The 22856-nt window shown below is 41.1% G+C and overlaps 1 protein-coding gene across 1 annotated transcript in view; it reads left to right on the forward strand.

Moving 5' to 3' along the window:
• The window catches only part of man1a2 (mannosidase, alpha, class 1A, member 2), a 101169-nt gene that overhangs the window by 50917 nt on the left and 27396 nt on the right, over window positions 1-22856 (forward strand). Inside the window, 2 exon segments of the mRNA XM_029458691.1 lie at window positions 1300-1418; window positions 12259-12339. Coding sequence (XP_029314551.1) covers window positions 1300-1418; window positions 12259-12339 — 200 coding nt within the window.

Here is a 22856-nt window from a genome sequence, read left to right on the forward strand (position 1 = left end):
CTGTGTTATGAATACATAACAGAACCACATACCTATGATGTCCAACCCCCGACTCGCAATGAGGCAAATTATATTACGACGATATGACACCTTTGATATTTTATCATCTTTTATCTCCAGCTTAATTTCCTCTCTGTTGCAAGACGTTGACCTAATTGTGTCAGTCTCTGACTGCTGTAATTGAGGGCGATGTAGATTTGTTGAGGCACAACTATGCTGGAATTCCCTCCGGGCACGGATGCACGTTGGTCCAGGTCCTACATCACATGAGGGCTGTTCAAATATTAATTTGAACCCTGATCCAAGAGATACACGCCTGGAGAGCGCTGCACATCCCGAGTGCAGTTGAGGGTTTTTTCTGCCCAAGGGCAACTTGTCAATAGCTGCACGTCCAGTTTTTCTTTACCAAGCAGTCGTATAGCTGCCGTTTCAATCTCCAGATTAGGCTGTGAGAAGTCGAGGAGCCCTTGGAGAATATCACAACCTTTGCATATTAATCATGCGATAATAGTACAGTCAGATATTCTCCTGTACATTATATCTGGTGATTGACTAGAAGTACAGTTAGCAGTATAACTGCTGTGGACTATTTATTTAGCTTCTCTTGCCTCGCTACTCTTTTCTTTTCTGCCTATAACTTTCTTCTTCTACTACATTCTTCTTATCTTAACTGTCATCTACTGATACTTCTCTGTGGCTCGTGGCTCGTGGCTCGCACTGTTTCACCAGCTCTCTTCTGGCTCTCGGGGATACGGAGAGCATTGGATGGAGGGTTGGGAAGAGGAGAGGAGAGATTTTCTGCTCAGCTGTAACTTAATGAAGCATCTCAACACATCAGTGTGTCTTTCTCCTCCTTTTGTACAGCCATAGAGGGAGGGGGGAGAAAGAAGATACAGAAACTATATGAGAGAGAGAGAGGAAGCATATGAGATATTGTGGTTGATAAAGAAGGGACTGAACAGACTAAGTTCATCCGGTCACTTTATGTCACAGCGCCCAAAACTGGGTGTGCGACAAGATATGGATTGCCTGAAGCACAATCTGTTTCTTTGGAGTTTACAGTTTCTTTGTGCGTTCGCATGCAACAAAGTTCTAATTGCATATATTAGAATTCATCTGAGTAATTTCTTACTTCTTATTCTTCGTTTCTCCTTCACAATTAGGCCCCATTGTGTGTTTTGTGATTAATTTTCCACTCACGATTCCCAGAGGGGCAAAGGTTTTTTTTATATGAAGCATATTAGTTAGTGCGTGACAGGACAAATTAATCTCATTTGTTTTACTGTGTGTCTTGTGCAGGCAATTCCCAACTAGGTGCGACCATTGTGGATGCCTTAGACACCCTCTACATCATGGGTCTGCACGACGAGTTCAAGGACGGCCAGGAGTGGATCGAACAGAATCTGGACTTCGGAGTGGTGTGTACCTAAACTTCTCTTTTACACGCTGTGTGGGAGGGATGGTTTGGAAAGAACAGCATGCTTTAGGTATTCTTTAGATTCAAAGTTGCTCTTGTTCAGAGAATCTCAGTGTTACTTGAGTCGCATTGTTGCAGGTTTGGATTGAACTCCTCATAGTGGGATTATCTGCTCCTGGTGTGAAAACAAAGACCTTTAGGAATCACAAATTATAATTTCATATCAAGGTCAAAATCCAAAGGCTTCATTTGGATTTTGACCTTGATAGCGCGCTCTCTCTGGTGAGAGCCATGGCTGATGAATTAGCAATGAGCATTAATTAGAGTTCATTTGGTCAGTTAGTTTTTAATTAAGATTTTATGCTGTGTCATATGTCCTTGTTAGTTTTCTTTTTTATATATCAAACTTAGTCAACCATACCTTTTTTTTTTGACTATCACTGTTAAAATGTTCGTCTTTTTCATTTCAGTTAACCTCGTGTAGCTAAAACCAATCATTTTGTCATTTTAGTCAAATTTATTTCACATAAGATTTGATATAAATCACAGGTTGAATGTTTAAGAATATATCTTATACTCCCGAGTCCTCCTGACTGCTCATTAGTGATGCAGTAAATTATTAGTATATTATTCTCTCAAAGGACAGGTAAAACATTATTGATTGACTCGCCTACATTTCTACCTTGTAGTGTCGCCTTTAGTATTTGCTTTTCTTGTCATCTGTCACACACACACACACACACACACACACACACACACACACACACACACACACACGAGCCTCTCTTGGCTTCTCTGTTCTCCTATTTTAAGGTTGTTACTTTGTGAGCTGTCGCTGCAACCAAGCATCTTAAAATATATATTCACATGTTCGATATCATCAAGTTCCCTCACAAGACATGCTCTTGTTCGATACAGTCAAGATGGTTGCATGTAATACAGAAATATAGTTTTCATTCACAACTATCAACCCTTATGGTTCTTTCTGTCCATTTGTATCTATTTTCCGTTCCCCTCTCACTCTTCCATAAACGACGTCCTCTCTTCTCTCTCTTGTTAATCTATTTGCACCTCTCCTCATGTATTTCTCTGATTCTGTCCCCCATGACTCACCTCTGTCCACCATCCTTTCCCTTCTATTATGTTTTTACTGTTCTCCCTGCATAATCTTACAACCTCCATCTTAATCCTTTGCTACCGTTTTATCATTTTACTTTCCTTCCCTATTTTACTGTCAGTCATTTCTTTTATAAGCTCTTTGGAGTCTCTGGACGTTACCGGTTTATGTATTCAATCTCACCTCTTTCATTACATTTGACAATCACAATTGTTATCTGTCCCTCTATCCATCATCTTCTATGCCTATCACTTCTTTTTATCTTTTTACCCTTTGTCCACCCTCATAGTTTTCCTTTACACTTTCCTTTTCCTTAATTCTCAGTCCTTTCCATTTAATTCTTCTTCTATCCCTTCACTGTCTCTCATTATTTACCCCTCCATCATTATCAACGTTTCTTTTTCCGCTGCCATTAGTTTTTTACTAAGTATACGCACATTTATTCATACCTTAGTCTCAGTAATTTACCCGTCAACCTGCCACGGCTCTCACTCTTCCATCCTCTCACTATCCTAACACATCCCCTTCTCCTTTGTTCTACATTAACTCTTGTCTTTTCTCTCTGCTTCCCCATTACGGCTAAGCTGTCATCCCTGCTTTCTTTCCCTTTTCTCACATCTGTCTCCCTTAAATTTCCCCTGAAATCATTATTCTGTCCATGCTTTCTCTTTGCTCTCCCTCCTCTTTTCTTACTTTCTGCCTGTTCCAATGTCTGACTCCTAAGCTTGTTATTCCCCCTACTGAGGCAATCACAGGGCAGCTAGCAAGTAGGCAGAGGGGATCTAACAGTCTGACACTTGGAGGGCTAATTAACCTCAGGATCACTGTGGTAGAGCAGCGGAAAGAGGGATACAGGGAGGAATTGGGGATGGAGAACAGGGGATAGAGAAAAAGAGGAGGCTTATCTTGGATGGAGGATGAGGGAGAGATGGCGGGTAGAGAATGGAGGAGGCAGCAAGACAAGGAAGAAAGGAGTAATACTAGTAAAGATTAATCACAGACTGAGGAGGTTGGGTTTTTGGATGAATAGACCAAGAAAGAGATGGAGGAAGAAAGATCAGCCGTGAAGACAGATTGAGGGTGATACAAATGGGCAGTTGAGATGGCCATGAGAACGAGGAAGAAAAGAAAAGACAGGGAACTGAAGACAGGATGAAGAAAGGATGAGATGAAAGAGAGGGAGAGTCAATTAAACCTTTGAACCCTAAACTTCTTTTTGCTTTGCTTCCTTCTATTGAAAGACTTTTAAAAGACACTGTATGTACTTCACCGTTTTATATTAAAAATAAAAATGTTTTTGCCTAGTTTTATGTAGATTTCACTTTTGGGTTCTACATCGTAGACTGCAACATTTCCAACAGAGATAAGTCTGTTTGACAGCTTTGTCAAAAGCAGCTGCGTTACTCAATGACATACAATGACAACAAATCTGAGGACTCGCTTCAGATCCCTTGAGGGGACATTTGATTTACAGTAGAGGGAAAAAACCCAACAAACAAGAGAACAGCGGGGGAAAGTAACTAAATATGTTCACTTAAGTGCAATGTTAAGGATACTTGTGCTTTACTTTCCATTTCCTGCTACTTTATACTTGTACTCAATTACATTTCAGATGCAAATATTTTAAATTTTTACTACAAATAATTGATCATGTATTATTATTATTATTATTATTATTATTATAGGTTAATTAAGCTTAATTGATCCAATGGTAAAATTCACCAGCAACCTGGCAGAGCGTGGCGCGGAGACTATTTAGTTCCCTCCTCTTCTTTCCTCCGCGCTGTCTCTGACTGTAGGTGTGTGTGTGTGTGTGTGTTGGGAGCGAAGCGAAGCCCTTTGCAAAACACAGCGGAGGAGAGAATGTGAATGCGCAAAGTAAACAATGAAACGTGCACATAAATTAGATGGGGACGCTCCCCCCCTGAAATAATGGTGGGGGAAACACTGCTAGTTTTACTAGTCTATTACTTAATATCTGAATACTTTGTCCACCACTGCAAGAGGAAATGAATTGTGTTTGCTAGAACGGTAGCCATGTTTTAAGTGCTGTGAAGGTTTAGTGCAAATTCAGTGCATCTATTGCACCACCTGAGTGTACTGTACAACCTCTTCTGACTGTCTACTTTGCACCACACTTATCCTCAAGACCTTGAAGCTCTTAAAGAAAAGCAAGGAAAGAGACAGCACTGGAAACTTTTGGTACTAAAGAAAACTGCCAAACATGATGGTTATCAGGAAAGATCTGCACTTATAATGGACATATTCTCTGTAGTTTTGTAAGTGTAAGTCATGCTAAATCTTAAAATACCTGTTATAATTCTGAGAATGGGAAGGTGGGATGTTTGATGCACATTTGTGGGTCGCTTTGCAGAAAGAAGTGTGTCACATTACATTAAATTGTGCAAAAGAGTTTTCTAGCACGGTGATATCTAAAATACCTGCAGGAGCAGCCGCTGTAATAAAACTTCCCTCAACGATAAAAAACAATATGAGATTTATGTCTTATGAAAAAGGTACGAGAATTATTAAGAGTTTTACAAATGCAATAACAAACCGGAATATGAGACAATGAGAATGTGTTTGGATTGAGAAATACTAAGACTCAGAGGCTAAGAGAGAAGAGGAGAAGCCCTTCGGTTACACAGGAGGGGAGATTAGAGGGAGGAGAGGATGAGACTTGAAGCTCCTGTAAACGTGCGAGAGAAGGAGGGACGTATGTTGCTATGTTTTCATTAATGGCTTGGTTTGATGCCTTTATACCTGACTAAATGCATTAGGCAGATGATTCAGGCATTAGCTTCCAGCTACTGTAACATTCATGAAATGTTAAGCTAGCTTTGGCTGAATCTCAGCAGTTCGGCCATGGCAGTACATTGGCTTTTACAAAACAGGTAATTCCCTGGCTCATAGGAAGCAATACTTTTCAAGCCTGCAGTGGCCTGGCACATAATTGGCAGCGAAAGTGTTATTAAGCTTGGCCCTTGTGAAAATCAAAGATTTGTTCAACCCAGAGGGTGCAGCCACACTCAGCCTCTGTAGTCAGAGCTCTGAGGCAGGAATAAGGGCATGGCCTGGATTTCCATATAGGAGATTAAAGACATCACTCTTAGTCAAGTTTAATCACCGTCCTGTGCATGTGTGAGTTGTAGTTGTCTTACATTACACTGACCTTACTGACGCTGTGTGTGTGTAAGCGCACCATCTCTGTCAGAGCCAGTTTGACTTTTATAGTTGGGATGTTTTCACTTTTCACTTTTTTCCCCTTTTTTCACTTTTTATTCATTTATATTTTAAAACCGGATTTGGATTATGTTTAAATTAACATGTCTTTAGATGAGAAATACTGTGAGGTTTACACTGTCCCACCTCCGTTCAAAGAACCATTTATTCCTCTTTTTTTATTGTAGTTTTGACATCAAGTCAACATTGTCCTCGCATCATTTGTGGAGATCTGTGAACACATCGCTCCAACAAAGACCGATGGGACAAGAAACATCTCACATGTTGTATACTATCCTTCAGTGAACCCAGACTACTGTATCCAACCCACTTTGTTTGGATTTGAAACTGAAAGTGAACGACCCCATAATGTCTGTAAAATAGAAAATTGTGTGTGCACAAAATGACGGTAAATAATTACCGCTTGTCTTTCTTGACCCCTCCGTCCTGTAATTAGTGATGATGGCTCGTTCCCAGAGCCGTGTGTGTTTGTGTGTGTGTGTGCGTGCGCAGGAGTGTAAGGTCTTGACATAATTTACCTTAACATGCATTTATGTAAGATCACGTTGTCTGTTATTCTCCTGTGTTAAATAGCCCGGACAAAATAAATCGAATTGTATGGTTCTCGTGTGCTTTTAACAAATGTATGCACACTTCTATAGTGTGTGTCACACCATCCCTCAGACCCCCACCTGCCACCGCCACATCCGCCAGCCACACCACTAATGAATGATTAAACAGCTGCCATGTCAGGTTGAGCCAAGCAATGAGTCATTGTTGGAGTCTCCAGTGTCCTAGAGGGGCCCCCCACTGCAGCTAGCCCTCACATGATGGATGTGTCGGCGTAAGGTCTGCATCCGTCGCCAGGCTCAAAGATCCACCACATTAATGGACCCCGTTAACTGAAGCATTCACATCGCTGGTTAAATTGAGGATTTGATTTGCAGAGATGGAGAGATAATTTAATGTTAGCTGTCAAAGAGTGCGTTCCAGCCCAGCTTGATGAACCAGATTTAATCATAAAGTATTCCTTATTCAATGTTCTTTATCGGTGAAAACATCATCATTTGAATGTTTCATGTGACGCTGCGTTTCTTTCAGACATGAGAGGCAAAAAATCGGCCTCACGAGTTTCATTCTGCCGTTTATTTTTCATGGCATTGCCGAGCTCTCTGCTCTACACGGTGACAACTGTCAACTTTGTCATGATTTGACGCCCTCTTTCCTATCTCTTCCCACATCCCTTTAGCCTTTTGCTGAGGGAGAAATATATTTGACAGTGACTTCCCCAGCTCTGTGTTCCTCACCAATCGTTGCAGAATTTAATATTTTAGTCGAGTTGCCTGGATGACATGTTTTTCAGTTGATTGCCTTCAAACTTCAAGGACTATCATCACAATTCTTAACGCTCTAGTGAAATATTTTAGACTAACCTTGTGTTAAGCTACATACTCGCACACGCAGATAAAAATCACATGCTGTGATGCATCATGTCGTATGTATGCATCGCTTGTGTTACTATATTTTCTTGAAATGTCTGCTTTGAAAACAAAAGAGAGAGAAGGGACTAATACTGCTGTATGAAGGACAAATGATATGATAAACGTTTAGTTTTTTAAATGTATTGGGTACTTCTGTGCTGGGTATAAGTATGCAGAAGCAAAGCAAAGTGCGTACAGCATCTGGAAGTAAACATAATAAAATGGATGATATTGTAATATTAAGCAGTTCATCACGTTACTATACGTTACTGTACGTTATACTATGCGTTATACTATACATTATACTATACGTTACTATAAGTTACTGTACGTTATACTATACGTTACTGTACATTATACTATACGTTACTATACATTACTGTACGTTATACTATACGTTACTGTACGTTATACTATACGTTACTGTACGTTATACTATACGTTACTGTACGTTATACGTTACTGTACGTTATACTATACGTTACTGTACGTTATACTATACGTTACTGTACGTTATACTATACGTTACTGTACGTTATACTATATGTTACTGTACGTTATACTATGCATTACTGTACGTTACTATGCATTACTGTACGTTACTATACGTTACTGTACGTTACTGTACGTTATACTATACATTACTGTACGTTATACTATACGTTACTGTACGTTACTGTACGTTATACTATACGTTACTATACATTACTGTACGTTATACTATACGTTACTGTATGTTATACTATACGTTACTGTACGTTATACTATGCATTACTGTACGTTACTATACGTTACTATACGTTATACTATACGTTACTGTACGTTATACTATACATTACTGTACGTTATACTATACGTTACTGTACGTTATACTATACGTTACTATACATTACTGTACGTTACTGTACGTTATACTATACGTTATACTATACGTTACTATACGTTACTGTACGTTATACTATACATTACTATACGTTACTGTACGTTATACTATACGTTACTGTACGTTATACTATACGTTACTATACGTTACTATACGTTAATGTACGTTATACTTAAGCAATAGCTCACTTCAGGCCGTGGTATATGGTCATTATATCACAGTTAAGGGGCGTGGTTCGGCCCGACGCGAAGCGGACAACCCCCTTAACTGTGATATAATGAGCATATATCACGGTCTGAAGTGAGCTATTGCTTTTATAAAACGGTGTGGCAATATGAAAGAAATGTACACACTCCAATTTAAATAGTTTTTATTATTAAATAATGATGTTCAAAATAAAATAGTCCCTCCGTTGCCTTCTGCACAAAACATAGTGCGAGGTGGTTGCTATGTTCTGTTTGTTTTGTCTTTTTTCCATTTGGTCTACCTGCTCTTCACGTAGCTCTGCATGTCGTCTTTCAGGGGCTTTTTTCTCTGGAGATAGGCACTGATGATCCACTCCTCCAGAGTAGAGAACATTGTACTATACTAAATGGACGGTCCCTTGTATTGGCTCATGCGCGACCGGAACCAGATTGAACTGTAAACACGTCTGTGTTTCAGCCTGTATAGTACGTGTTTGATTATTGTCATTTCACGCTGATATTATTTATAATAAAAGCAACTGAACGAATGGAACTCTGTTCTTATTTACATAGTAAAGCTTTGTAAGTTTGTTTCTTAATGGACGTAATTTAACAGCTGTAACGGTTGTAGCTTTTTCTCAGACACGAGGGATACTGACTTGTTGTGAAAAGTAACTACAATTCTACCCGTCATTATATCACGGCTAAGAACCAATCAGATTGCTTGATTTGACATGTCCGTTTTATAATATACGTTATACTATACGTCACTATACGTTATACTATACGTTACTATATGTTGCTATATGTTAGTAACATAGTAACACAACATAAGACTGTGGACACCAAGAGGCACTTTGACAGCGACAGGATCCAATTGAAATAAACAACAGTGATCATCTATGACAGGAGACTGTAAAAAAGTGTTGACATATTTCTGTTTACACTGGTGCGTGGTGGATATTAATAGAACAGGTTAGAAAGTGTATGTAGTACAGTATGTCATTAAGTATCTAGTGATGGAAGATCAGAGAATAAAATGACTGCTGTCCTTATTTGTAAATAACAAAAACGACTCATTTTAATCCAAATTTCTATTCTCGTGCCGCTCACGCATCATCGCACAGCGTATGTAATTCCTCGCCGTCCTATCTGTGTTCACTGCAGGCATTTTTACATTCGAGCTGTTTTTATAGCTCCTCTGCTCATACGGGGTCTGGGCTCCTAAACTAAAGTTGTAAAAGGCTAACGAGTGAGGCTGACTGACAGACGGGGAGTTAGATAGATGGCTGCTGCCATACAAAGCTGGCCTTGAGCTTTACGAGCGCTTCATCACTCAGTTCAACAACATCCACTCCACGACGACCAGCCCCTGTTGTTTTTCTCGATACCTCCCGATGTTGCTCTTACATTCTTCAGATGAATTGTGCGCTCCGCTTTAATCATTGGATTTTTAAAGGAAATTGTCTGTGACATGTTGGCTCCCAGCATACACTTACAATTTGAATAGAGGTTTATATGCCGATGATGTTGAAATGATGAATGATGGCTGAAAGGAGTCTGGAGCCGTCCATTGCCGCTACATAAATATATTTCTCTAATCATAGCTGTTTAATTTGATTATTTGCCTGATATAATGTAGCATGAAAAATGTGTACTGGGTTAATTATTGAGAAAATGAGGCAATTGTTTTATGGTACGTATGGTAATTTTGCTCCAGTGTTTCAATTATTAGAGAACTCTGCAGTAGAAATGTAAGATATTTACAAAGTAAACTACTGCCAGTTAAGACCGTAGAGCAAATGCAAACAAATGACAAGAACAAACAAGCAAGAGCGGTTGAGATGTTGACACAAAGTGGGGTCTAATCAAGAAGAAAATAACGTAGGAGGAGCCGTGTAGATGAGAGCCATTCTTCACCTCATTCCTTTCACAGTCAGGTACCGACACTCTCTCCCTGCCGGCACACCTGCGCACACGGCATCTGAGGGAGCATCCAGCTGCAAGTGACATGGGCTGTATCCTCACACATTCAGTGTGCAAAATCATTATAGCTCGAGGTCGATTGTAGGTGCCTCTACGCTCTTGCTGTCCTTTGCAAACCCCGTTTGTAAAGATGCAGAACAGTCCCTTTTTTCAGGAGGGAATCACATCTGTTTGAAACAAGAGGTCAAAATCCAAACGGCTCACTGAGATGAGATGTTGGAAGGAAGCTCCACATGATCCACATCGCTCTACGCCTAGACATAATGCTGTTGGTCCCCAGTGGATATGAAAAACTATCAAGTGAAAATACAATCCTACAATCCTGTAGGAGGACGGTTGCCAAGAGGAACTGGCTGTTCCCGCTGGAAAATGACCATTTATGATGGCGTTAGACGCTGGCAGAAAGGGCAAGAAGCAGAGAGATTCTGTGGGATGGATTAAGAGCATTGAGGCCAGAGATTCTGCTGCCACCGCTGACCCGAGACCGGAGGTTGTTACGGTTGAGCATCGAAACATGTTATGAATGTTGTCTGTGGACACCTGCTCCTTACTGGAAACCTCATCCGGTAACTTAAGACACACAAATCAGTGTGTAAGCCGCAATCATGATCATTTTGTCCAACCTGCAGCGGCAGATAGTTCAACAAGTACCATTTTTTAAATTCAGACAATGTCCCTGTTCTCCACGTCTCCCTCTCTCCTCTCGAGTGCATTTACTGTAAATTGGGGTCGTTCAGACTGCCCTTTGAAGCGATGCGCAGGTTAAGTCCTCTCTCTTGTTTTTATTTGTCATGTGAAATCATTAGAGCAAGGTCACGTCGTACTGGGCGGCGAGGTTTTCCATTTGAGTAGTCTTACTGCGTCAGGGTTGCCATGGTGCCGACGGAGACAATCACAGAGAAATGTAGTTTAAAGTATTTGTAAGAAAATGTAAAAGGTGCACGTGCTGACCCGAGGACACGGCGACTGCTGTGCTTTCTGGGGATTATTCTCTAGTGGAATAATGGACGATTTTGTTTTGTTTGAGCCCCAATTAAGACTAGCTTTGCAAACAAGAAAGTTGAGGTGAACACCAGCGTACTCTCTGCCCCCCCTCGTACCATCCCAAGCTACAAAGTAATAGCCAGGGTGACAACTGCGGCCTTAATTAGTGGAAGAAATATGCAAAGAGCTTGTGTGCAGTGCTTATACACAGGTAGTTAACTGGCTTTAGTGTGTGTGTGTGTGTGTGTGTGTGTGTGTGTGTGTGTGTGTGTGTGTGTGTGTGTGTGTGTGTGTGTGTGTGTGTGTGTGTGTGTGTGTGTGTGTGTGTGTGTGTGTGTGTGTGTGTGTGTGTGTGTGTGTGTGCAGCGCTGGAGACTGAGGATTAAAGTCCGGTCAAAAGTAAATGTTGTGATGTGTATAGGATGTCACCCCTGGGTGGTGCCAACGTCAAGAATTTAAGTTAAGTCTTAAAATGTATAGTACGAAGTGAAGTTGCACCACTGATCTTCTGAAGATTGATGATAATTGTATAAGGTCGTATCGATTTCTCTCTGTGTTCACAGGCGGTCTTGATTTGAGGCACAAACCCTTTTTGTTTGCCTTATCGTCAGATCGGTGTCGCTAAAGAGAACAAGAGGTTACTTTAATGTCTTTTCCTCATGTGCTCTGTTTATTTAAAGATTTAATCTGAGCTGTTATTAGATGATAAAGTGTGATTACTTTGATTTGGCTTATTTCTGTGCATTCTAGTGCACGAATCTCCTGTTTCTCCCTTTTGTATTTTAGGTTTGTTTTGGGAAGGTTTTGCAAACCAGTTGATCAAAATCACTGCAGGCAAAGAGATGAATCAAAACTGTGCTGCTGGTGCAGAACACTCAGAGCAGCTCATGAGAATATTCATGGTATAAAACCAACACAATGTCCATATCAAAGTGAAGTAAATTGTTTTGTTTTTTCCCCTCTGTGCTCTCTCGTTTTCCCAGAATGCCGAAGTGTCTGTGTTTGAGGTCAACATTCGTTTCATAGGAGGACTGCTGGCCGCCTACTACCTCTCTGGACAGGAAGTAAGTTCTCATCTCTGTTTGTGGAAGAAGGGATACAGGAAGAGAAGCAAGGAGGCTCTTCCTCCTCTCTTCCATCCTCTGCTCGGTCAGCTGGCAGATTTCAGCTCTTGTATCTCTCTTTTTTTATTTTTCTGTCCATCCCATCCTCTCCAGCAAAGCAGTGCTCCCTGTGTAAACGGAGCAAATGCATCAATTATGTGTTCAGCACAACGGCCACATCCACTGTGCTCTCTATTATAACTGAATGTGTTTTATGCAAGTACCAACAGAGTAGTAGTAGTAGTACTCATTTTACTTAAAATACTGCCTTAAAACACATTGACTGATTTTCAGTATCAGCTCCATGAAGCCGGATCAATTTTCTATCCTTTTGTTTCTGCTTGTTAAAACAAAAAGCCCCGTAGTGCAGCATTAACCTCCAGCTGTGCGGCTCTGCAGGTGAGCTGAACGGACACTAACTGAGCAGGATGGTGAAGAAATCGGAGTGTTTTATACAAAAACATAAACATAAACATCCAAATAAAAATATCTGCAATATAATAACCGTTTACAGCTACTGTGAACCTTTTGTTGCATTTGAAGTTGAGGAATCTGTTTGTCTTTGTGGTTGAAAAGAACTCATTAGTCGTCACTCAGCGCCGCCTCACACTCGTGAAGCAGAGTAGATAATAGCAGGTATATTCCTGTCAGTTATGATTTATTGAATCATTTATTTATTCATATAGGCTCGGCACAAAGTTCAACAAATGCTCTGGATTTTTTTTATAACTCTCCACGGAAAATAAGAGAACAAATAAACATGAATAATTCATTAACAGGTGATGTAACAAAGCAGAGAACTTATTAGCCAGCTGTCGGTTGGTAAAAGCAATAACAATCAGTAAAAGCTGATCTTACCACCTACAAGTTTTCACTCCCACGATTAATAATACCCATTAAACTTTGCCCGACCACACTGAGCGATGCAGAGGTCGTCGGTTGGCTTTTTGAAATTGATGAACAGAGATTTTAAATCACTCTGAACAACAACATGAGCTACAAGCAAAACGTAAAGTCACTCTTAAAATTCTCCCTTAAAAAAAAAATCAAACTGTCATTCATCAGACCTCACTTGAGGGATAATAGAAGCAGTGGGTGGTGGGGAAAGGAGGGTGATGGAGCACGGGAGGGCTCGGAGTAGAGACAGTGATGGAGGGAGAAGAGGAGACGGTGGAGGAACAACTGCGACGGGACAGTGAGGATGAGCGGAGGGTGTGTGAAGGTGATGCTTACAGATAAAGAGATGGGAGTGGAGAATGAGCATGATGAATGGCCGACGGGGGAGAAAAGCGAGTGAGGCTCATTCTTCACTGTCACTGGACATGTCCTTGAGCAAGGCACTTAACCCCTGAACTGCTTCAGTCAACCAGCGGCAGAGGGAAGTGTTGCTACTGGGCAGCTCCCTGGAGGATGTGTGTGTGTGTGTAATGGTGTGAATATGAAGCACACTCCCTGCAGACATTAGAGTTTATCAGCATCTTTCCCAGTTGGATGTTAGCATGGCGTTAGGCATGACGCTGTGTTTAGAGGGAGGGAGAAGCTGGGGTCGGGGTGGTGGGTATAAGAAAACAAGACAAGAGAAGAAGCAGGGCTGAATTAAGACATTAGTGAGAGAAGAGGAAACAAGGAAGGAGATCAGACGGACGACATGAGAGAGAAGTGCAGCAGAGGTTAACAAGAGAGAAGGATTGAGGACACAAAAACAGAATTAGCAGATGTAAAGATAGATACGATGCAGAGTAAAAGGAATAGGAATAAACACAAATGGATGGGAAGACTAATACACTTCTTTATATAACTTCAACGATTGGAGATCTGCCAAGGTTACGTACCACAGCTGTAGCTCTCGGAGCTCTCAAAACCTTATTGAATTGACTTTACCTGCTTCTGTAAAAGAAATATCACTGATGTTTGTCCTCTCATCCACACTTTTCATTAACTTCAGTGAGAACATAACAGGCACAGATCGTTAAAACTGTTCCTCATATGTGTCGTTGAATTGGATCATCTTTGAACCAGAGCAATGTTTACACGCCGCCACAGAGAGCCACTGTAGCAGATAACACATCTGTCGCTTTGGGTTCAGGAGTGACCCATGCTGGAGACACCACCCGCGTCAGTATTACTTCACCCGAAGAAATGACCATTTGTATATCAATTACTGACTCCGTGTGACCTTGAGTTTTTGAAGAAAACGTTGCTTTTTTCTCGCCTCCACGGTGAACGAAGAAGTTTTAAATGAAGTTCCAGTTATGGAAACTTATCACATTTCCCAGCCAGTTCATAAAAACTAAAAAACGGAAATGAGCCCTTTTACGAAGACTTACAAGAACATGAACGTTATGCTGCAGCAAGTAATTTAATCACCTCTAGTGAACGCTGCTGTAAATGACATAACAATGGTAGTGATACAAGATTTCCAAGGCAACAGTCTTGTTGTAAGACCAACAGACAACAGGAGGAGAGTGATGTAAGAGACGCAGACCAAGAGGGAAGTACAATGGGGCAGGCAGATCAGCATTCAGGAGGAGGAGGTGTTGGTCCCAGTGATGAATTGTGTTTACTCTGTCTGTCCCCGACTTTATTCTTTGTATACTCTCCTTCTGTTTCTCCCTCTTCCCCTGATGTCCTCGCCATCTTCTCTTCTCACACGTTGTCTTCTGTTCTGCTCTCCTGGCCACGTGTCTGCACTGATCTAATTGGATCATCTCCTCTTTCCTCTCGACTCCATGCTGCTGCTTCTCTTCTCCTAAAATGTGTTTCTATTGTCTCCTCTTCCTTCATCCTTTGCTCATCTTCCCCTCCCCTCCTTGCTTATTATCCTGTGTTTCTCTGCTCTCCTCGTTTCTCTTTTCTCCCCCTTTCTTTCTGTTTTTAATCTTTTCTTTCTTTCTGCTCATTCCTCTGTTTCCTTGTCCTTCGTGTTTCTATTCTTCCTGCTCCTCTTTCTCTTCTCCTTTGTCATCTGTACACGGTATTTATTTTTCTCCACCTTCTTTCTTGTATTCTCTCTTTGCCTTCTTTATTCTAGCTCTCTCTCTTTCTCTGCGTCCTCTTTTAACACTTCGGCCTAACTTGTTTCTTTGCTCCATAGTGGTCCACAACACATTTTCTGTCTCTTCGCTCCGAGTTGCTGCATTTAGTTTGTATCCTCCTTTCTAAAACTCCACGTTTCCTTTACCTCCTGCTTTCATCCGTGTTTCCTTGTCTTTCCCTTCCTCCCCCACTTTCTTAATGTTATATCAATGGTGTGAATGTCCCCCTGTAAAGTATGGAGCATGTAAGCAATAAGCACATCCTGCAGAGTGGAAGTTTTTTCAATGTTGCTCATATTGCAGGTCTCTCCAGATGATGTAAATATACATTTCCAGAGATTAAGATCATGAAAGAACAGAAAAGGTGTTTTTATCCCACCCTTGTTCTGGGAGCTAGTTAGCCCTCCATTTACTTTCAAAGCAGTAAGAAGTAGAGCTTTTCGGATAACGTGCCAGAATCTACAAAGTCGTCAGAAAAACCCAGATTTTTAATCAAGCTTTTTCTTCTAGTAGCTATTTTTGGTTTCTTCTCTCTTCTTGAGTTTTGTTGTGCCAACACCTGCAGCTCATTAGCGCACCGGTGTGTTTACCTTCCTGCTTTTCTTTTTTAAATACAGAAACGTAGCAGCTGTAGTCAACAGTATATCCATATTTTGTCGACACATTATTCTCTGGTTGTTGCAACAAACGGTAGCGATGGTCTGTACGCTGTAGCAGAGCGTCCTGTACACAGGAAGGTCCATTACGTGGATTATAATAGTTTATAGCACCGTACATGTGTTACTCTCAGAAGTCTTCCTGTGAAATGGAACTTGCGACTAAGAAACTACCACTGAAATATTTTGGCAATTCTTATTTTACTGTCTTTCCTACAGTTTGATAAGAAGATGATGCGTAAAGGTAGCGCGTTCCACAAAACTGGAAGCACCTCCGTTTGTTTACAGGTGAAACATTTCACATTACAACAATTCCAACGTTGTTTTGTTTACAGAATTCATCGTATTGTGTTTGTTTTATAACACGTAGAAACTGAAAATTCCACTTTTTGCTTTAGCGGCTGTTAAACGCAACAAAGCTCCAAACTAGCTCAGACCAGCAGCTCTCGGAATTTGGGTTTGAAGAAGCCACATGCGGCGCCATGCCAAAAGGTTGCTCAGTTTATTTGGCTCGGCATACATATGCGATGAAACATTTTCTCTTATGACACTGGACCAGAGCAGACTGACGGACAGGAATCAACCCAAGACGCAGCATCACTGTTTCCATTAGGAGTTATATTTACTGGTGAATGAAGAAGTCTGCAGATTCAAAGGCCCCAAGTTTGCACACTCCTGTTTTAAAGTTTATTTTTTCTGGCTAATATACATTATGCATGTGAGGAGGAAAAAAAAAACAGTGCAAGGCTTTTTCTCCTTGTTCCTTAAAAAAAAAAAAAAGAGCGACTGAAACCACAGGGATGGTTTAAGAGAGGAACAGCAGATTGCGCAGAGAAGGGAGAAGGTCAGGAAAGCAAGCCGAGCCCTGTAATGTAGGATAATGAGATGACCGCATCTAAAAGAAAAGCTGCAGACTGTGCGGGCATAAACACTACAGCACAACCACCCTGTGCACGGATGGAGGGAGGGTTAGTAGAGATAAGAGATGGGAGAATGACAGAAATGATACAGAAAACGAAGAGGGTGGAAGAGAGACAGGGGGCAGAGATAATGATGGTGATGGATGAAGGGTAAGGATAACTAGAGAGGGAGAGAAGGTAGAGCAGAGCGGTGGACCGAAGGGGCAGAGGCGGAAAGAAGTGGGAAGCAAAGACGAATTGAAAAAGTTAGTTTGGGGACTGCAAGAGGAGGAGGTTAAAAACGGAGAGAAAAGGAAGGCAAAGAGATGGAGGTAGAGAGAGACGTGTTGTGGCAAACTGCAAGAAAATAACAAGTCTGTTTACACGCCATTTGTCTCTGCTACCAAGAATCGTGACTCAAAGCCTCTCCGCGAAGACATCCTGTATTTTTCTCTCGCTCTTTTCCAGATTCTTGTCAGTCTTGCTCCTTCATCCGCTCAATCCTGACCCTATATCTCTTTCATTACCCCCCCGTTATTTCCTCTCACTTTCTGCCTGTCTGCTTAGCTGTCCACGGACTGATCTGACTGCCGTATACACACACTGGTGGTCTGTTTGATCTCGCCAGGGAGCATTTAATTCCTTCCCATTTTTCGTCAAACGCTGAACCCGTCAAACAACTTCAGGGCATCGCACTGGCTCTGACTGACTGCCACCACGCCGCTGCCCAGCAGGAAGACGCGGAGACACACGCGGGATAAAAGGAAAGAGAGGGAGATTGGCTGTCACTGCCATCACTGTGAATTAGCTAAATTTTTAAAGAGGCAAAACATTTTTTGAGACCGCTAAACTTGTAAGGACGGGAATGTGCCAAGAGTTTCTCTGGAGAAAGCAAAGCAAGTCAAAGAGATGTAGAATAATTATCACATTATCACAGTACCTGCATTATGTAAATGTTTAATAATCATAGGACATTATTTTAAAAGCTCACAGCTGATGTTATTTTTACATTTAGTGGTAGTTAGTTTAATATGCTATAGTGCGGATAACATATAAACCAACATGATTTAGTTATATAACATATAGTGATATACTGATAATAATAATATCTAATAATGATAATAATAATATATAATAATAATAATAATATATAATGATAATGATAATAATATATTATAATAATAATAATATATAATGATTATAATAATGATAATATTAATATATAATAATTATTATAATAATGATAATAATATATGATGATGATACTAATAATAGTATATAATGATAATAATATATAATGATGATAATAATATATAATAATGATGTTAATAATATATAATAATGATAATAATATATAATGATGATAATAATATATGATAATGATAATAATATATGATGATGATAATAATATATATTAATGATAATTATAATATATAATAATGATAATAATATATAATAATGATAATAATAATAATGATAATAATATATAATAATGATAATAATATATAATAATGATAATAATAATGATAATGATAATATATAATAATGATAATAATAATAATATATAATAATGATAATGTCAAACTGATATTTTCTAAGACTGTTATCGTACTGTCAAAATCTCAAACCGTTACAACCCTAGTGTGTGTCCATCCATCCATCGTCTACCGCTTATCCGGGGTCGGGTCGCGGGGTCAGCAGCTCCAGTAAGGAACCCCAAACTTCCCTTCTTCGGGCCACATCCTCCAGCGCCGTGTGTGTGTGTGTGTGTGTGTGTGTGTGTGTGTGTGTGTGTGTGTGTGTGTGTGTGTGTGTGTGTGTGTGTGTGTGTGTGTATACACCATTAAGAGATTGTTAAAAAGGTGAATTGACAATATACATACAATTTGTGTCAAGTGTTGTATATGAGACGGCATACAAACCAGGGGGAATGACAAGGAGTCTACCTTACTTAAATATTTGATGGTTTGATTCAAACACATTGCCAAAGTCACATCTGGAGAAGAGATGGAAGGATGACAAGGTTGAGAGACAGGCACAATGAGATTAAGTCAGAGAGGTGTAGAGAAGAGACAGAAAGGATTTAAAGAGGGAAGAAGACGGAGAACGAGTGAGAGATGATTGTAATGAAGACGGCGAGTTATGGGGAAATTGAGCATGCACTGAGAACAAGAAAAAGGTCGGATAGAGAATTAAGTTAATGAGTGAAAGATGAGACTGATACAGAGTGGGAAATGAAGCAAGAGATTTCTCCGTGTTAATAACGCCTGCAGACGAGGACAGTTCATATGAGAAGTTCTACTTTTCGGTTGCTGGACTTCCACGAGAGGAATTGCTCAAAAACATAATGTTAAACTTAACACCCTGTAACAACACAACATCCAATTGCAAGTATTCTAAACGTGTTGCATTTGTACTTCTGTGGATATCTCACATTCACTTCTTACTTGATGGTTTGTTGTACGTTCAGCTGTCCTCAGTGGACAAGACGGTAACATTGAAGAAAGGAAAGTAGGACTAATGCAGTACGAGCACATCAGGACCCGAGCAGAACACCGAGCCACTGACTGCAGAATAATCATTCATATCCTTACCCAGACTTCACAAGCGCATTTCCATTAATGCTCAATGCATCACATATATCAAAGCTGACAGCAGTCGGTGTGATACGCTGTGATGGCAATAAATGAAGAGATCATGGAGCTAATTTGATGATGGTCTCCATGGCAGCTCGTCTTTGTGCCTCCTGCCTTTGATGCCGCCCCACTGGAGGCCAAACAATATGAGCAAATGGATCAGCTGATGGTTAAGTGGCATGACAAAGTATGGACATGACACGCAATAACCACACACACACACACACACACACACACAAAAAGGGTGACTTAATCCCGTTGCTCCTACTGGCCCTCGGGGTCCTTCTTACCAAGCATTCAGCAGATTTCACAGTCTACCACTTAATCCCTTTAGGAGGCTCCATTACATGTCAACAGTGGCCCACTGCTTTCACCAGAGACTGTGTGTCTGCTTGTCTATAGTGTGTGTGTGTGTGTGTGTGTGTGTGTGTGTGTGTGTGTGTGTGCGCTCAATGTTTGTATGTAGATTCTTTATTGCAGTGTGAAAAATGTTGCAGCAGACAGATGTATTGCAAAAATAACCCAATGGGGGCTTTATCTTCACATGGTTGTTACACCTGTACATTATTTCTTCAGTTAAAACACACACACACACACACACACACACAGAGCCTGTTTATACAAGATTGTATAACATATGTGTGTTGAGAAAAGATCTGCATTTACCTTGCCAAACCACAATTCAGTTCACAATTGGCTGTGTGTGTGTTTTGTCATTTCTACGTGACTTTTTGTATTTGCACACTATGTTCTTTGTGTTTCTGTCTAGACTCTCGTATCTATCGTAGCTTTCTCTGCTTTACAGATATTCCAGTCGCTCCCATGCAGCTGCTCGCAGCTTACAAATGATATCCTCATGTGTAGTAACTGGATCATTGGCTGAGTTTAGGACGTGTTTGAGTGGCAGATTACAGTTCTCCCTGTCCCTGGGAACGTAACATTGATGTGCCATTTGGCAGAAGATTTCATCCAAAGCTCCTTACAAGACCATCATATGCATTTTTTTAACACGGCCGGTCCCAGTAGGAGTCAAACCTCTCACCCCAACTGTGTTTACGTCATCAGGGCCACAAAACCAGTCTGTGTCCCCTTCTAAACCTCCTCACTCTTCCCCGACGCACTCTTAATCTGCTGTCTGGGAATTTGGCCCATCGAAACAAACAGCCCAGCGGCCTCGGGGCACTACTAATCCTGAAAGAGGGAGAGCATGCAGAAAAGATTAATAGGAAAATTAGATGGGCTGGGGAGTGTGTTGAAAGAGAGATATGACTCTGCAAATGGGTGAATAAAGAAAAGAGACATAAGTGGAAACAAGCCGAAGAGAAGCAGAGAAGAAGAAAGAGAGGCGTGTGTATTAAGGCCAATTCATACTTTCCGCGTCCGCGTGTCCTTGAGGGTCTGCTACTATGGGCATCGTGACACAAACTGCGTCCCCCGCCTGCGGCCAGTGCACATGCTCCTGTTTCGTTCCACATTCCAGTCCAGTTGGTGGCGTTTGCACCTCCAGCTGGTTTACCAACAAGAAGACAATAACTGAATGAATGATCGTTGTGAAGAGATTCTCCTTTACAGCCATTACCAACATATTATAATCTGATCAGATTGTAATCTAAACACCTAAAACACTTGTCAATGCAAGGTGTAAAGGGGGGTGTACATGTTCACTGGGAGAGTGCATCCTTCACTGATGCATTTGGAAGTGTGCTGTAATGCATTTTAAAAGGTGATCATAAAAGCTGTCAGACCCGGGGGGGGGGGGATTGATAGAAACTCCAGGGATGATGGGGAACGCCAGACAACAAACTGCCTGGACTCGTCCTCCCCAAGGATTTTCTTTACCTCAAAGCTCTGAGTGTTGTAGTCTTGTCTTCTTGATGCACATGGGCCCTGTGGTTATTTTGGCTGCAATGATTTGGAGATGTTTCAAGGAGGAACAGGACACAAACTTCAAACTTGTTTTGTTGATAATTTAAAAGTGGAACATTGCACACTTCAGTAGGCATTGGTAGAGAAAGACAATATTTCAAAGGGAAGGTTGAATAACTTTCATTCACTATGAAAAAGAGTTAAGCTCCAGGAACTACCAAATCTCTTCACAGTCTGTGTTTATGTGTAGCTATGTCTAATGTTTTATTAAAACCTGTAGCTGCAACCACAATATGATGTTTTGGGCAGCATGAGACAACATCTTATTTGTCCTGCTGTAAAAAACAACGTCCCTTAGCTGTTATACAATCACTGGAAATTACGGCCTCTCGTGGCTAATTGCTTAAAGGTTCAACGTGTAAGAGATGCCAGAATTTAAACTTAAAACAATGAACTCACATTATCAACAGAGGGTGAAGAGGTGACAGTGTTGACGTTGTTTCTAAGACGTCTGTGTGTTGTGTTGCAGAGATATCTACAGACATTAGCATCTGACTGACTGGCGTCGCTCCGTCCAGTCTTGTAATACCACGTGTTCCTCTAGAGGTGCTAGTGAGTCACTGTCGCTCCAGTCTGCTCTCAGTACAGAGAGAAGAACAACAGCTGCCTAACAAGCTTGTAAATCTTACAGCCGTGTGACGTGTCTGTTTTGTATTTACAGTCAAAGTGGCAGAAACGAGAAAACCATCCGCACCACCTCTGTGTCCTCACAGCTGCCAGGAGGATGTTTCTCCGAGCCTTTAGCTGTCGGCAGCCGCGGATAACGGCGTAGCTTCAGTGAGCAGTTAGATAGAGTTCAGTCACAGCACCGGGGAACTGCAGACTCCCTGTTGCTGCCGTTACACCGGTCCAGCAGCCCGCTGTGACTGCGGTGCCGGAGCTTCTTCTGCTGAGCTGAAGTCTCTTCGGCCGCTGACTGGAGCGCCGACTCTGCAGACCTCTCTCCTCCCCTGGCGAGCTGCTCTCCTGGCTGCGCCGCCACCGGGAGGACGAGACGAATATGTGTCATTTTCTAGTTTCTGCCACTTTGGATTTAGTCCAATAAACAAACTAGCGTAACGCCACACGGGCTACAGCCCCGTTTAACATCAGGGCAGTAAACACATGGATCAGCTCATAAAACATGACCATTAGAGATTGTATGGACTCAGTTTGGAGGTGAACTACTTCCCCCAGATTATAAATCTGACTTGACAAATGATGCCATGGCGATACTTGACAGCTACTCTGTGCTACACAAAGAATGATCTATGTTTGGTACACATGTCTAACATTGTATACATCTAAAGAGAATCAAATAATTGCGGCATATTGCTGCAAATCCTC

Source organism: Cottoperca gobio, chromosome 21 (assembly GCF_900634415.1).
Source record: "Cottoperca gobio chromosome 21, fCotGob3.1, whole genome shotgun sequence".
Lineage (NCBI taxonomy): Eukaryota > Metazoa > Chordata > Actinopteri > Perciformes > Bovichtidae > Cottoperca > Cottoperca gobio.